This window comes from Micromesistius poutassou (assembly GCF_964030765.1).
Source record: "Micromesistius poutassou genome assembly, contig: SCAFFOLD_5900, whole genome shotgun sequence".
NCBI lineage: Eukaryota > Metazoa > Chordata > Actinopteri > Gadiformes > Gadidae > Micromesistius > Micromesistius poutassou.
This window is the reverse complement of record NW_028176980.1, coordinates 1-13,700: the sequence shown is the minus strand read 5'-3', so window position 1 is coordinate 13,700 and position 13,700 is coordinate 1. Positions and strand designations below refer to the sequence as shown.

At 44.5% G+C, this 13,700-nt stretch overlaps 1 protein-coding gene across 1 annotated transcript; it reads left to right on the top strand.

Annotated features, from left to right (window-relative positions):
* Positions 1-222: 222 nt before the first annotated feature.
* On the top strand, positions 223-11,788 carry LOC311377418 (1-phosphatidylinositol 4,5-bisphosphate phosphodiesterase epsilon-1-like; the record flags this gene model as incomplete). Its single annotated transcript, XM_084491313.1, has 13 exons — positions 223-384; positions 1,161-1,278; positions 1,812-1,986; positions 2,104-2,217; positions 2,471-2,607; positions 2,944-3,182; positions 4,233-4,294; positions 4,693-4,858; positions 5,235-5,342; positions 8,723-8,839; positions 10,087-10,245; positions 10,383-10,521; positions 11,151-11,788. Coding segments are annotated over 13 exons (1,758 nt in total), but the record flags the coding sequence as incomplete, so codon positions are not given.
* Between the last annotated feature and the right edge of the window lie 1,912 nt (positions 11,789-13,700).

The window sequence follows — 13,700 nt, the reverse complement described above, 5'->3', positions numbered from 1 at the left end:
TGATATTTGGGCTTGTATTTAGATGACCTTTGGTGCAATATTTGGCACATACTTGGTGTAATACTGTGAGGATGGTGTGATATTGGGATGATATTTGTATGATATTTGTATGGTACTTGGTCAGGATATTTGACATTGAAATTTTGAAAGAATATCTATCTGGTGTTTGGCCTTATAGTCGATGTGACATACATGTGGTGCGTGGCGCGTGTGGTCTTCCAGGAGGACGGTCGCTACGAGGGCCCGTCGCTGGCCCAGGCCATCGAGCTGTTCGGGGGCCGGCGCTGGAACATAGGCGCCGGCGGGGCGGAGAAGGCGGGCGGCCAGAAGAACAACACGCTGGGAAACGATAAGACCAAGAAGAAGAAGAAGGTCCTCGTCAGGGTCAGCAAAAAAAACGATTTGTGCTTTTATTTTGAAGGATGTGTCACTAACGATTTACTATTGTTATTGATGTCCTTTAGTAGACGCTTTTATCGCCTTAGGGTGTTTTGGGATGATGTCACTAAGGGGCAGGTATTAGTCGGGGCATATTACTCAAGCATTGTTGTGGATTTATTTTAGTGTAAGGAAATCCAGATTCAACAAATCTTTGTCTTATATTTTGAATGTATGTCATTTTATCATTTTATAGGTCCAATGGTTAAATAACACCCACACACCCATCCCATCCTCCCATTCTGCAGTTGAATGAATGAATGAATGAATGAATGAATGAATGAATTAATGAAAACTTTATTGAACAACAATTAACAAAAGTGTTCAAAAGGATAAAAAACACAATAAAGCCCAAAGGCTTGTTTCCATTGTGGTCCTTTAGATGGAAGGGGAGAAACAACACATGGACTAAAGCACGGAGGACAAACACACAGCACAATGGACTAAAACATTGAGGAACAAAGGGGAATAAAATAAATAAAACAAGGGATAAGTTCCCAAGACACACAAACTTAAGTTTGTAAAGTTAACCTCCTCTGCTGGTCAATGGTCAATTAAGATCACATTCATTCGATTATACATATTTTTATTAAACTTGTCTTCCTCCCACTGATGGTCTGTGTCAGACTGTAAAAAGCTGCAAGCTGTATAAACCAAATCACTTCCCAACAATGCTGTGATGTTTGGCTCGTTACTGACGTTGTTGACCTGGTTGTTCACAGGGAGACAGCGGGGATGTGACGGACGATGAAATGGTTTCCCGGAAGACCCGGAGCTGTAAGGAAGCACTGGGCCGGAACGGAATGGAGTTCAACGACAGCATCGACCAGGAGGAGTCAGGTAGGACTTCCTCTTAGTGCTTTTCTACATGAACATGGAAGAACCGGAGAGACAAAGAATGTCACCTGCTTCAATCCTCCTCTTACTAAATAAATAAAATAATAATATTAATGATGTAAAAATATTTTTTATTTCTTTTAAAAATGCATCTTTTCAAGGCATCATATAGCTAATGCAGTGCCTGTTCCGTGCCTGTTTTCCGGGAACTAACGATAAGACTACTTTAACCTTGATTCTGCGCATCCTTTGGTCCTCAGCAATACACCCACCGAGTGTGAAGTCCATCTGATGAACAATTGTTCAGGACAGACAGACAGACAGGGACAGACATACATACATAGGCTCCTCTGATTGTAGTTACACATTAGTTATGACCCTAAACTTAACCCATAACCTGTAATCAACTGATAACTGATACCTGATGATAACAGACCTAGCTCTGCATCCAAAAATGTCATTTAAAGTAAACAAGTGCATTTATATAAATAAAATAAAACAAATATTCTGTCGACTCTTTTCCCCCCTCCACCCAGAGGACAGTTTCCCTGGACCGTTCTCCCTGTCAGCCAATAGGAGCCCAGCCATGCTGGCCTCTTCCTCCTCCTCCTCCTCCACCTCCTCCTCTTCCTCATCCAGCATGGTGGGGGCCGTCCCGACCCGCCCCCAGTCCTCTCCCGTCCTATCAGGGACCGCGAAGACGCCACCGGGGTACGTGTTTTCGGATGACATCGCACTTAGTGTTTGATACTTACTTACATTAATTGCTGTTGTTGATTGTGAGTTGTTGATGTTGTTGTTGTTGTTGTTGTTGTTGTTGTTTACTAGTGCATGGAGCAGCCGGTCGTGGCACGGCAGGTGCTTCAGAGGCTTCCAGAACCTCATGATCTCAGACAGCTCCATGAGCTTCATCGAGTTCGTGGAGCTCTTCAAGTCCTTCAGGTAGGAGCCTACGACCTCGACGGGACCAGTTCCTCACTAAGACCTCCACCTCGATGGGCCCAGTTCCTCACTAAGACCTCCACCTCGAGGGGACCAGTTCCTCACTAAGACCTCCACCTCGAGGGGACCAGTTCCTCACTAAGACCTCCACCTCGATGGGGACCAGTTCCTCACTAAGACCGGAGGCTTGTGGACAGGGCCACGTTCGGTTGGGTGATCTTGAAGAGTGTGTTTTGTGTTTTTATTATGCCAGCATCCGCAGCAGGAAGGACCTGAAGGAGCTGTTTGACACGTTTGCTGTGCCCGTGAGCCGGTCCGGTCCCGAGTCGGCGCCCCTCTACACCAACCTGCGCATCGATGACCTAGACGCGGGCCTCCAGCCGGACCTCGGTACCCGTCCACACGCTGACCCACCACACGCTAACCTACCACATTAGAAAGATATCTCATACTGACACGCCCCCGTGCCAACATGGCTCACGCTATCACTCCAACATACCACTTGCGGACAAAGCTCATGCTAATGTAGCCCATGCTAACATTCATCGTTATCACATAACCCAAATATATTACCCAAATAATATTCAAATATACTAAATGCTGACATACATAATGCTAATATACTACGTGTTAGAATAGAACATGATGTTACACAGTAATATAGCGCATGCTAAAATACAATTTTCTCTGTCTCTCTGTCTCTCTCTCTCTCTCTCTCTCTCTCAGACCTGTTGACCAGGAACGGGTCAGACTTGGGCCTCTTCATCCGAACGCGGCAGCAGATGACGGACAACCAGAAGCAGATCTCGGACGCCATTGCGGCGGCGAGCATCGTGACCAACGGCACCGGCGTGGCGAACGCCTCGCTCGGGGTCCTGGGCATGGCCATCCCGCAGCTCAACGACTTCCTGGTCAACTCCCAGAGGGAGCACCTCAGCTACGACGAGATCCTCAGCATCATACAGGTAATGCAATGGAGCCCCAACGATATACAGTTGTGTGGAGGAAGGGAGAGTGCCGCGTGGAGGGGGTGGTGAGTGTGCTACGTGGAGGGGGTGGTGAGTGTGCTACGTGGAGGGGGTGGGAGGGTTCTAAGTGGAGGAAGTGTTCTACGTGGAGACAGAGGTAGAGTTCAAAGTGGAGGAAGTGTTCAAAGTGGAGGAAGTGTTCTACGTGGAGACAGAGGTAGAGTTCTAAGTGGAGAGGGCGGTAAAGTTCTGAGAGAAAATGTAGGTAGAGTTCTAAGTTGAGGTAGAGTTCTAAGTGTACCTGTAGATAAAGTCGATCAATAATATACAGGTTTTGACTGCAGTTCTAAGTGGACATAGGGTTCTAAATGGTAGATTGTTGGGTTTGAGCACAGTAGGGTGTGGGGGGGGGGGGGAAGCTGTAAATGTTGCGGTACAGCTACTTCCAGTAAAGGATGTGGGTTGTGGCTGTTAATGGACGAATGGCTACCTTGAATAATAAACCAATAACTCTTGGGGGTAGAGTTGAAATAGTAGCTTGAGAGTGTGTGAGGTTTGTGAGGAGAAAAGGGAGATAGGGTTAGATTCAATTAGTTTAATGATGATGATTATTTATTTAAACACTGCAGAAATAACTACAAATTCATGGATGGATGGATGTGCAGAAACGACAGATGGAAAGATGAGCGGGAATGCTTGGCCAAATTGATGAATCTAGAGGAGTAAAGGAGGAACAGAATCAGACTGATAAAGGCACTCCGACAGAGAGAGGAGACAGAGGAACTAGAGATGATAGAAGATGATTAGGAGAGAGAGAGAGAGAGAGAGAGAGAGAGAGAGAGAGAGAGAGAGAGAGAGAGAGAGAGAGAGAGAGAGAGAGAGAGAGAGAGAGAGAGAGAGAGAGAGAGAGAGAGAGAGAGAGAGAGAGAGAGAGAGAGAGAGAGAGAGAGAGAGGTTCAGAGGAAAGGAAGTAAGGAAGCTGTAAACAGGAAATGACGGAGTGGGTCGATGACTTTAATGAGCTTTAATTAATTTTGTCTGCTTCAGAAATTTGAGCCGTCGTCGAGCATGCGACAGATGGGCTGGATGTCATTTGAAGGCTTTGCCAGGTTGGTAGTGTTAGTATTCATATTACAGTAAAACAACTGTACTTCTGTTAGGAATACCACTCTATTTAAAATGTTAACAATTTAGATGTTTCAAATAATAAAATGCGAGAAGTTATTGGCAATTGAGTCCATTTTTTATTTATTTAATTATTCAATTAAATGGTTACACATTGTTACTACATGCTATTATAATTAAATTATACTTCATTCAATATATTTTACCTATAAAACATATATCATAGTTTTTATTATAATAATGGTTACTTATTTAAATCTGGTTATATCGTTTCATATTCTCTCAGTGCCTTTCTTTGCTTTGCATTCACTCACTACCTCACTCACTCCCTCCCTCACTCGATCACTCACTCACTCACTCACTCACTCACCCTGTCCTCCAGGTATTTGATGGACAAGGACAACTGTGCGTCGCGTCACGAGGAGTCTCAGGTGGACCCCGTGGAGCTGCAGTACCCCCTCTCCTACTACTACATCGAGTCGTCCCACAACACCTACCTGACCGGACACCAACTCAAAGGGGAGTCCTCCGTGGAGCTCTACAGCCAGGTGGGGAGGGGGGGTGAGGGGTGGAGAGGTGGAGGACGCACGGATGATGAATCATGGATGGATGGATGGATAATGAATTGATGGATGATGGATGGGTGGATGGATTGGTGACCTGTTGATGGATAATGAAGAAACAGACAAACGGATGGCCAGGCAGACAGACAGTAGGGCATGCAGACTGACTTCCTGATGTCATTACCATTGTTCTCAGTGGCTGATACAATTTTGATTTGAAACGGGAGGGTTAGGTCTGCTTCTCCATCTCATTGAAGAACGCCTGGATGGATTCACTAAGAAATTGCAGTTCCGCTCAAAATTCCTCTTTCCCTATTAACGCAACGTTGTCCTCCCCCCTCGGGTTGCCGTGGTGATGCAGGTCCTTCTGCAGGGCTGCAGGAGCGTGGAGCTGGACTGCTGGGATGGGGATGACGGCATGCCGGTCATCTACCACGGACACACCCTCACCACCAAGATTCCCTTCAAGGTATATGAACCACACACACACACACACACACACACACACACACACACACACACACACACACACACACACACACACACATGCATGCATACACCCATGCCACCAAGGTAAGATCAGGGACTCCAGAAACACCCCAAAACTTTAATCGAATACATTGTCTTAATCTCACGAGGGCTTGTGTGCTTTGTTGGCAATTTATAAGTGTGTTTCCAGCAATGTCCACATTCGGTTTAAAGTGAGTTCATACAGTATTATTTACAGTCTATGTATGTGACACACTGGAGCCCCACTGGCCAACCAGTATATGATCTGTTTTTTTTTTACTGTTGTAGAGCTAGTGGGATTCACATCTAAGCAGTGATATGTATCCACTTCTTTGCCACTTCACATCTTTGCCTATATAGGGGCAGTTCAGTGGAACACGTTAGATAGGCAAATTAAATTCATTTCCAGCCTGAATTAATTTAAAAAGAGAATCAAGGCCTGGTTACTAGAGAGGGTAGCTGAATAGAGCAAGGAGCCAGCTACCTTTTTCAATTTCAATTTTATTTAAGAAAAATGTTTTTCATTTTTTATTGTCACACACTCTGTGAGTGTCTTGTCTTGTCTGTCTTGTTCTGATGTTTTATGTGAGGACCACAATGTTAATAAGTCCAGGACTTTTTGTGTTTCAATCCTCAATTGTATTCTTATGTCTCTTCGTGTGTGTGTGAGGCACTTTGATGCAATAAATAAATCAAATCAAATCACGTGGAACATTTTGAAACGTGAGACGTCGCCAGTTTAATTGTGTTTTGGCTAAGTGGTTGTCCAGTGCAGGGTACTTGGCCTTGTGATTGGAATACTGTGTAGAGGTATTGACCAAACAATGGCTCTATAGATAGGAGTGCTGCTGCCTGGCAGGAATACACCGCTAGACACACGGGACTCATATCGGTGATCATGTCTTTAGTTCCCCGCGTCACATCACTGTTACATCGCAGAGCGAGAATATACAATATCTTTCATACTTAAAACATTAGAAATTTTTAAAACCCACCTCAGTCAGCTACCACCACAAATACAATCTAATTCTGTGGGAAGCACCGTAATGTGTACATTATCGTTGTAAAGTTACGACAACGTTTAACACATTCACAAAGTAACTTTTATTACGGTTGTTTTGTCCATGGCAGCAGATAAGAGGCAGCAGAGAGAGAGAGGTCGTGTTTTCCCGAAGCTCTGCTAGGCAGTGGCAAAAACTACTTAATTCATCGTTCAGGTCTACTTTATTTTATTTTATTTCATGATCATAATACTTAAGTATATATAGTTTGTTTCCGTCAACCTCCATTGCTCGATTCAACAATACATTTTGGCACTTTGACTACCGGATCAGACCGCAGCAAAAGCCTTGGACTTTCCTATCGCCAACATGCCTCTGTACTCGGATGTCTCAGGCATGGAGACTGGGAAATGCTCAGACTGCACCAAACTGCAACAGACAGTGGCTTTATTTGAAACGAGGCTAGCAGCATTAGAAAAATGCAAAGGACTTCTCCAGGATACAGTGCCAATGGGTGAGTTTGCTGAGCTAGCTCAGACAAATACACAACAAGATGATCAAAGCTACACTGTATCCTTCCCGAAGCTGGACAAGAGAGAGACAGTTCCAGCTACCTCTCACTGGCACAGAGTCGGTGCTAAGCCCAAACAACATTCCAAAGTGAATCAACAAGTTCACTCAACGCCAAATGCTAAGGTTCCCAAATCTAAAGTAGCATGTATCAGCCGGATTAGCCAATTGCTGAAGTTAACCATGCCACTGAAGAACCGGTTCCTGCCACTCCAAGAGTCCACGAACGCACCTGCCACCCATGCACCCCTAAGCCCCGAGATGCGTCCAGACGGATAGTGTGGACAGAGACCGACCATGACCCTGTCGTCAGAGAGGCCAGCTGCGCATGCATCTGCCACCCGTGCACCCCTGAGCCCCAGGATGCGTCGGGACGGACGGTGGGGACAGAGACGGAACAAGAACCAGTCGCCACTAAGAGAGTAAACAAAGGGAAACTTAGACGCACTGCTAACCTCTCAAATCTCATACCTATTCCCTTCAAACCAAAATCAACCTTAAAGCCTATCAATAACACCATCAGGATGGGTCTACTTAATGTTAGGTCTCTTAATAACAAATCTTTTTTAGTTCATGATTTTATTACCACTTCTCAACTGGATTTTATGTTCTTAACTGAAACATGGCTAGAACAAAATAACAGTGCAACCGTTATGATAGAGACAGCTCCTCCCAACTATAAGGTACAGACATACAGACAAAATCAAATACTGTCAAAAAACGGTATATCAATGAACATTCTAATGTACTTTTTAAAAAGGCCATCTCCTTGCTACCACCTCTCAACCCATGTTCTGCTGATGATTTTTTAGAAAACTTTAATTTGAAAATTTTGAAAGTCATAGATGTCATTGCACCTTATAAGGTTAAAGCGATTTCTGGAAAGCAAAAGGCACCCTGGAGAAAAGCTGCTTTTGTAACAGCCCAGAAAAAAGACATACATACAATTCTAGAAAAAGTTCTAGAAAAAGACCAAAAAATTTGAACATATTACACCAATTCTTAAATTGTTAAATTGGCTCCCTGTATGTCAGAGAATTGATTTTAAAATCATGTTGCTAACCTATAAATCCCTACATGGTTTAGGGCCAAAATATTTAACTGATATGCTTCCACTACATAAGCCTTCTAGGCCACTAAGATCCTCTGAGACCAATCTGTTAATTATCCCCAGAGTCAACACGAAACATGGGGAAGCATGATTTAGTTACAATGCTTATCTATTTTTTATTTTATTACTAACTTTGCCTTTATTTTCTCACTTTCTAAAATGCTTCTTTTTTTTTAACTTTGCCTTTCTAAAAATGTTTCTAAAATGTGTTTTCTTTAACTTTGCCTTTATTTTCTATCTATTTTACTTTTTACTTATCCATTATTTTCTTTTATTGTACGACAATGTTTATATGTGAAGTACTTTGAGTCTGCCTTGTTTATGAAAAGTGCTATATAAATAAAGTTTCCTTGCCATGCCATGGATAACAGCGCTGGGTTTCCCAAAATTACATTATCTTCGATGTTCGGGTTATCAAGTCAACGTCATGTAACCTAGCTATTTCATTAAATAATAAAGTTGATAATACATTAACACGTCCGTGAACAAGATTTCTGCATGAGTGTGCCTACTTTACAAGGTATTATGTTAATGTACTGATTAAGAGACCCCTAGTGGCAAAAACGACATATTATACCTTTTATAAGTGTCAAATAAAACACAGCCTTCATCTATAAATCTTAAAATCCTGTCCTGTTCCTTCTCGTGATTCCACAGGACGTGGTGGAGGCCGTAAACCGCTCAGCGTTTGTTAACTCCGACATGCCCGTCATCCTGTCCATTGAGAACCACTGTTCCCTGCCTCAGCAACGCAAGATGGCCGACATCTTCAAGGTAGGACGCACAACCCTGGTACCCTGGATGAAATCCATTGTGAACAAAATGGCACCAAAATATCTCAAAACAGTTTTAACTTGTGAGAAGCACTTTATCGTCATTTCTAATCTGTTATGATTTGGGATTAATTATAATCTAATAATTTCCTAGATTTCCTTTCGAGATGGGCTACTAATAAAGTGGTCTGATAAGAGTCGGGAAGCAATGTCTTTTTATGCTTATTTGTAGTCCTCTGTAGAAGCAGGTCTGTTTATTTGGTGTTTGGATTTTGTTTGGATAAAGGAGCTTGAGGCTTCCTCCCAGGAGGGGGTCCCTCTGAGGATTCGGACAACAATCTGTTGTCAGAATCTCTCTCTCTCCTCTCTCTCCTCATCTCTCCTCTCTTCCCTCTCTCTCATCCTCTCTTCTACTCTCTCTCTCCTCTCTTTTCTCCTCTCTATTTCCTCTCTCTTCTCTTCTCTCTTTCCTCTCTCTTCTCTCTCTTCTCAGCCTTTCCATCCTCTCTTCTCTCTCCCTCTCCTATCTTCTCTCCTCCTCTTAACTCTGACCTCTCTCCCTCCCTCCTCTCCTTCCTCCCCTCATTAAAGGGCAATGCGAGTGATTACACTATCGCAGCAGTCCCCCTTAGCTAAAACGTCTGCTGACGAACAATCTCATTCGTCAAAATGTCTTCCGTGTGCCAACTCTGCTGAAAAACGTTTAACGTGAGTGTGCCCTCGACCACAAATGTAAGTGATAGCATTATAGCATTTTTTTTTTTTCTTTTGGAAATCAATACGCAAAGAGTTTGTGAATGTTTGGGAACGAAAACAAGACGGTGAATCACCATACAAGTGCTTTACAAAGTGTCACAAAGACCAAAGCACTGCTGCTCTCATCAGCATTAGTGGCAGGCTCACTCGTGTTAAACGCTCAGAGGGGTCCTCTAACCTCGTTAAATCATTCAGCTCATTCCAGCCCCGTGAGACCATCCTCACCAGATCACATTTCAGTCGCTCTCTGAAGACCAGTCTGGCCTCGCTCCTGTTCTAACCAACATTTAAAAAATTCAAAAGCGGACGGACCAATCTGTGCTAGAGTTTTAGTTCATGATAAAAGAAAATACAGGTGAAAGTGTGGCGATCGACAGAGAAATCAAAACCGTTTATCTGAAATAGTTAATAACGATGTTCAAAAGAAGAATAGAAACAGTTTTCTGCCTCGCCGGCGTCCGCCACTCAACCGTTGACGTCTTCCTCTCCCAGGCGGTGTTTGGTGAGCGTCTGGTGATGCGTTTCCTGCTTGAGAGCGACTTCAGTGACGACCCCCTCCTGCCCTCCCCCCTGCAGCTGAGGGGGAAGATACTCCTCAAGAACAAGAAGCTCAAAGCCCACCAAGCACCTGTGGACATCCTCAAACAGAAGGTCAACACACTCACTCATGCACGTTACAAGATGCTAACAAACAGAATAACTTTAATATTAATATAAAATAAACTAGTCAGTTGTAAGTAATGCAATACGAATACGCTCTCACTCTCTCTCTCTCTCTCCATTCACAGGCTCACCAGCTCGCCCACATGCAGGCCCAGGCTAGCAACGGGGGGTCGCCGGGGGCGGGCTCAACGAGCAACAACACCAATGAGGAAGAGGAGGAGGAAGAGGACGAGTATGACTATGACTACGAATCTCTCTCAGACGGTAAGGGGAAACGCGGTACTTTCATCACCCGCATCCGTGAATCAACCATTTTAATATGAGGAGGCCAGGCACACCTACTTTTTTTTTTTTAGGTTTTGTTGTGGTTCAAAAAAAGATTTTGCCCAAATATTTGGTTAACTAAAGTGCAACCCAATATGTCTAGTTGTACAATGAGAAACTGGGTCAAAGCTGACTTGGTTAGTGTAGATACCTCCACATGTACGTGCTGAATGTCCATGTGCTGTCTTGGATCAGTTTAAGTGACAACTTTGTTGTAAGACTCTGTCAACCCACAGGAACATTTTACAGTACTGATTTAGTACTCTTTAAAGTACTCTTTACAGCCGGGCGGCCTGCCCCTTCCGTAGGTGCACTATTATGTGCAGGAGAGCCCTATCACAATGACTGGATATACAGCTTTTGTCTGATATGCATCACACCAACGTCCCTTAACAGACTGGTTCCAACTAGTTCAAACCGGTTGATACCGGCAGAAGCCTCTCCCTGTGTCTCTTAAGGATTTTCCAGTTACAATATTTCCTGTTATTTCTTTGATCCCTTCATACTTTGCATTCTTTTCAATCCCTTCCTTTTCTTATCCTTTGTTTTCGTGCATCTTTCCCATGTAGCTGATGTCCTCATGGCCTCTACCGCCTCCTATAGCCTGGAAGGTAATTACATGGTGTTGTGAACCATGGCTCCCCGCGCTCATGGTGATCAGATCGAACCATATCCATGTTTCATATCATTTTTCCCCTGAAATGGTCCCGGTTGTTGTTTTGAATCTGTTACACATTTTTTCTGTAACTAATATTCAGCAACCTACATAAATATTTCATATTGACGTAAGCCGAGAGCTGCCATGGCTGGTATAATATTTCTTGTGCTTGTTTTGTCGAGATGACGAGAACCTCTTTAACGCCTTCATTATGCCAGGATTACGACAAAACCAAAGAATTATAGTTAATATACCACCCATGGCTGCTCTCAGCTTCTGTAAATATTTACCATCTGAACATACACAGTTAACAAATATCTAGCGAGCGATATTTGTACGCTTTGCTCGTAGATACTTCCTCATCATTGTGTCAGAATCATGCTAGCAATCTGTAACCATGGCGATGGGCATTTGCGCTTTCCCATTGAGCTTCTTTTGACAAAGCTTCATGGTTTATGCATGTCGGTTGCTATGACCTACAACGTCTGTGCACGCCGCCACCCTACCGTGCTCATGTCTGCAAATCATCGTGGTGTGTGTGTGTGTGTGTGTGTGTGTGTGTGTGTGTGTGTGTGTGTGTGTGTGTGTGTGTGTGTGTGTGTGTGTGTGTGTGTGTGTGTGTGTGTGTGTGTGTGCAGGGCTCAACGTTAACTTTTTGCACCACATGTCCTGTAGGGCAAGTGGCAGTACATTTTTACCTTTAACAATTAACCTGTCCCCTCAAATAGAACGCGATCGGAAACAGTTTTACTCTGAAACCACATTATCAACCAATTACCAACCAAATTATCAAGAGGCGTTATACCCCTGCGGTCTGATTGCGATCTGACTGAAGTGTGTGTGTGTGTGTGTGTGTGTGTGTGTGTGTGTGTGTGTGTGTGTGTGTGTGTGTGTGTGTGTGTGTGTGTGTGTGTGTGTGTGTGCGCGCGCATATTTTCGATACATTCACAAACCGATTGTTTTCCCTCGCTATATAAGTATACAACGAACCGAAGAATGAAATCGTCCTCCAAACATTGTATATCGTGTTTTGACAAAGGCAAATAGGACGAAGGTAAGGTAAGGATTTTTACTCTAAACTGTCCTGAACAGTCGTTGATGTCGATTTTTTTTGTTGAAACAACGTCGAAAACATATACAAGGGGATCATATGTTTCAGTTTAGGCATTATTTAGTATTAATAAAAGGTAATTCAGGCGCAGGTAGGGGTTAGACAGTACAGAGACAGGTCTAAGGAGCAGGTAGTAGGTTTCATACACAAGGCTTTGAGTCTGCCTTGTGTATGAAAAGTGCTATATAAATAAAGTTGCCTTGCCTTGCCTTGCCTAGTGGTAAGACCACATCACCTTCCTAAAGGTTGCTTACAGTGAGAATGGGAAAAGCCCTTTCCGAGTCGACTTTTGTGCTGGGGTCTGAAACTCAGACTACTGAACAAATCCCACTAATTATGCCATTACTGTCAATGCTGTCGCAGCTCAAATCCATGTGCCACCGTTTTATGGATGTTGGCCGCGTGGAGACGTGTACGCCAGTACAAGCTTGTCACAGATTGGCACGTAAATAAGACGGTCTTCAAGAGCAGACAGATTTTTTCTCAAGAATTAGTCCCTCTCTCTCACAAACATAACAGACATGCAACCAACCACACACGCACGCACACATGCACACACACACGTGCGCACGCACACACAGAAAAACAAGCACACAGGGATGTATGTCAGCCCCAGCAAAGTGTGTGTGTGTGTGTGTGTGTGTGTGTGTGTGTGTGTGTGTGTGTGTGTGTGTGTGTGTGTGTGTGTGTGTGTGTGTGTGTGTGTGTGTGTGTGTGTGTGTGTGTGTGAGACCTTGCTAGAGCTGGGCTTCATATGGAAACCAAAACAGAGCCATCTGGTTTCTCAGGCCCCTGCTCTGCCCCGGCACGACACATCCACGCCGTGGAAAGCCCCCCCCCAGGCACCCGGGCCCTGTACTGTACGTGCCCCCCCGTACCCTGTCGCCCTGCCCCTAGCAGGGCTTCACACGGCCGGCCCCCCGGGGCCTTGGCTGGCTCCCTCAGACGCTTCACGGCCCTCCCGAGTAGTTCATATTCGGGGGGAAGGATGCCGGATGGGTGCCTTTCTGTCTGGCCTTCACGCCCAGACTCTCCCTTTCATAGGTTTCGATTCGTTTGTTTTGACGGAAGCAAATAAAGTCCGGATTGACTTTCTTTTGTGGATGTCGGAGTGTATTTAGAGAGAGGGGGGGGGGCGGTTGTTTTTAGATGGAAGCACTTGAAGTAGGGCACTCACAAGTGCATGAAGGCAGCTGTGAACAGCTGCATGACATCCCCTCGTCATCCCCTTGTCTTGCGAGGCTTGTGGGGACCCCTAAGCGGACGACCGTGCGCAGCCCAGAATGTGTGGCCCCTTGGATGGTATGCAATAGCAAGCGGTCCACTAGCTAGCGCATGCTCCAGATCAGT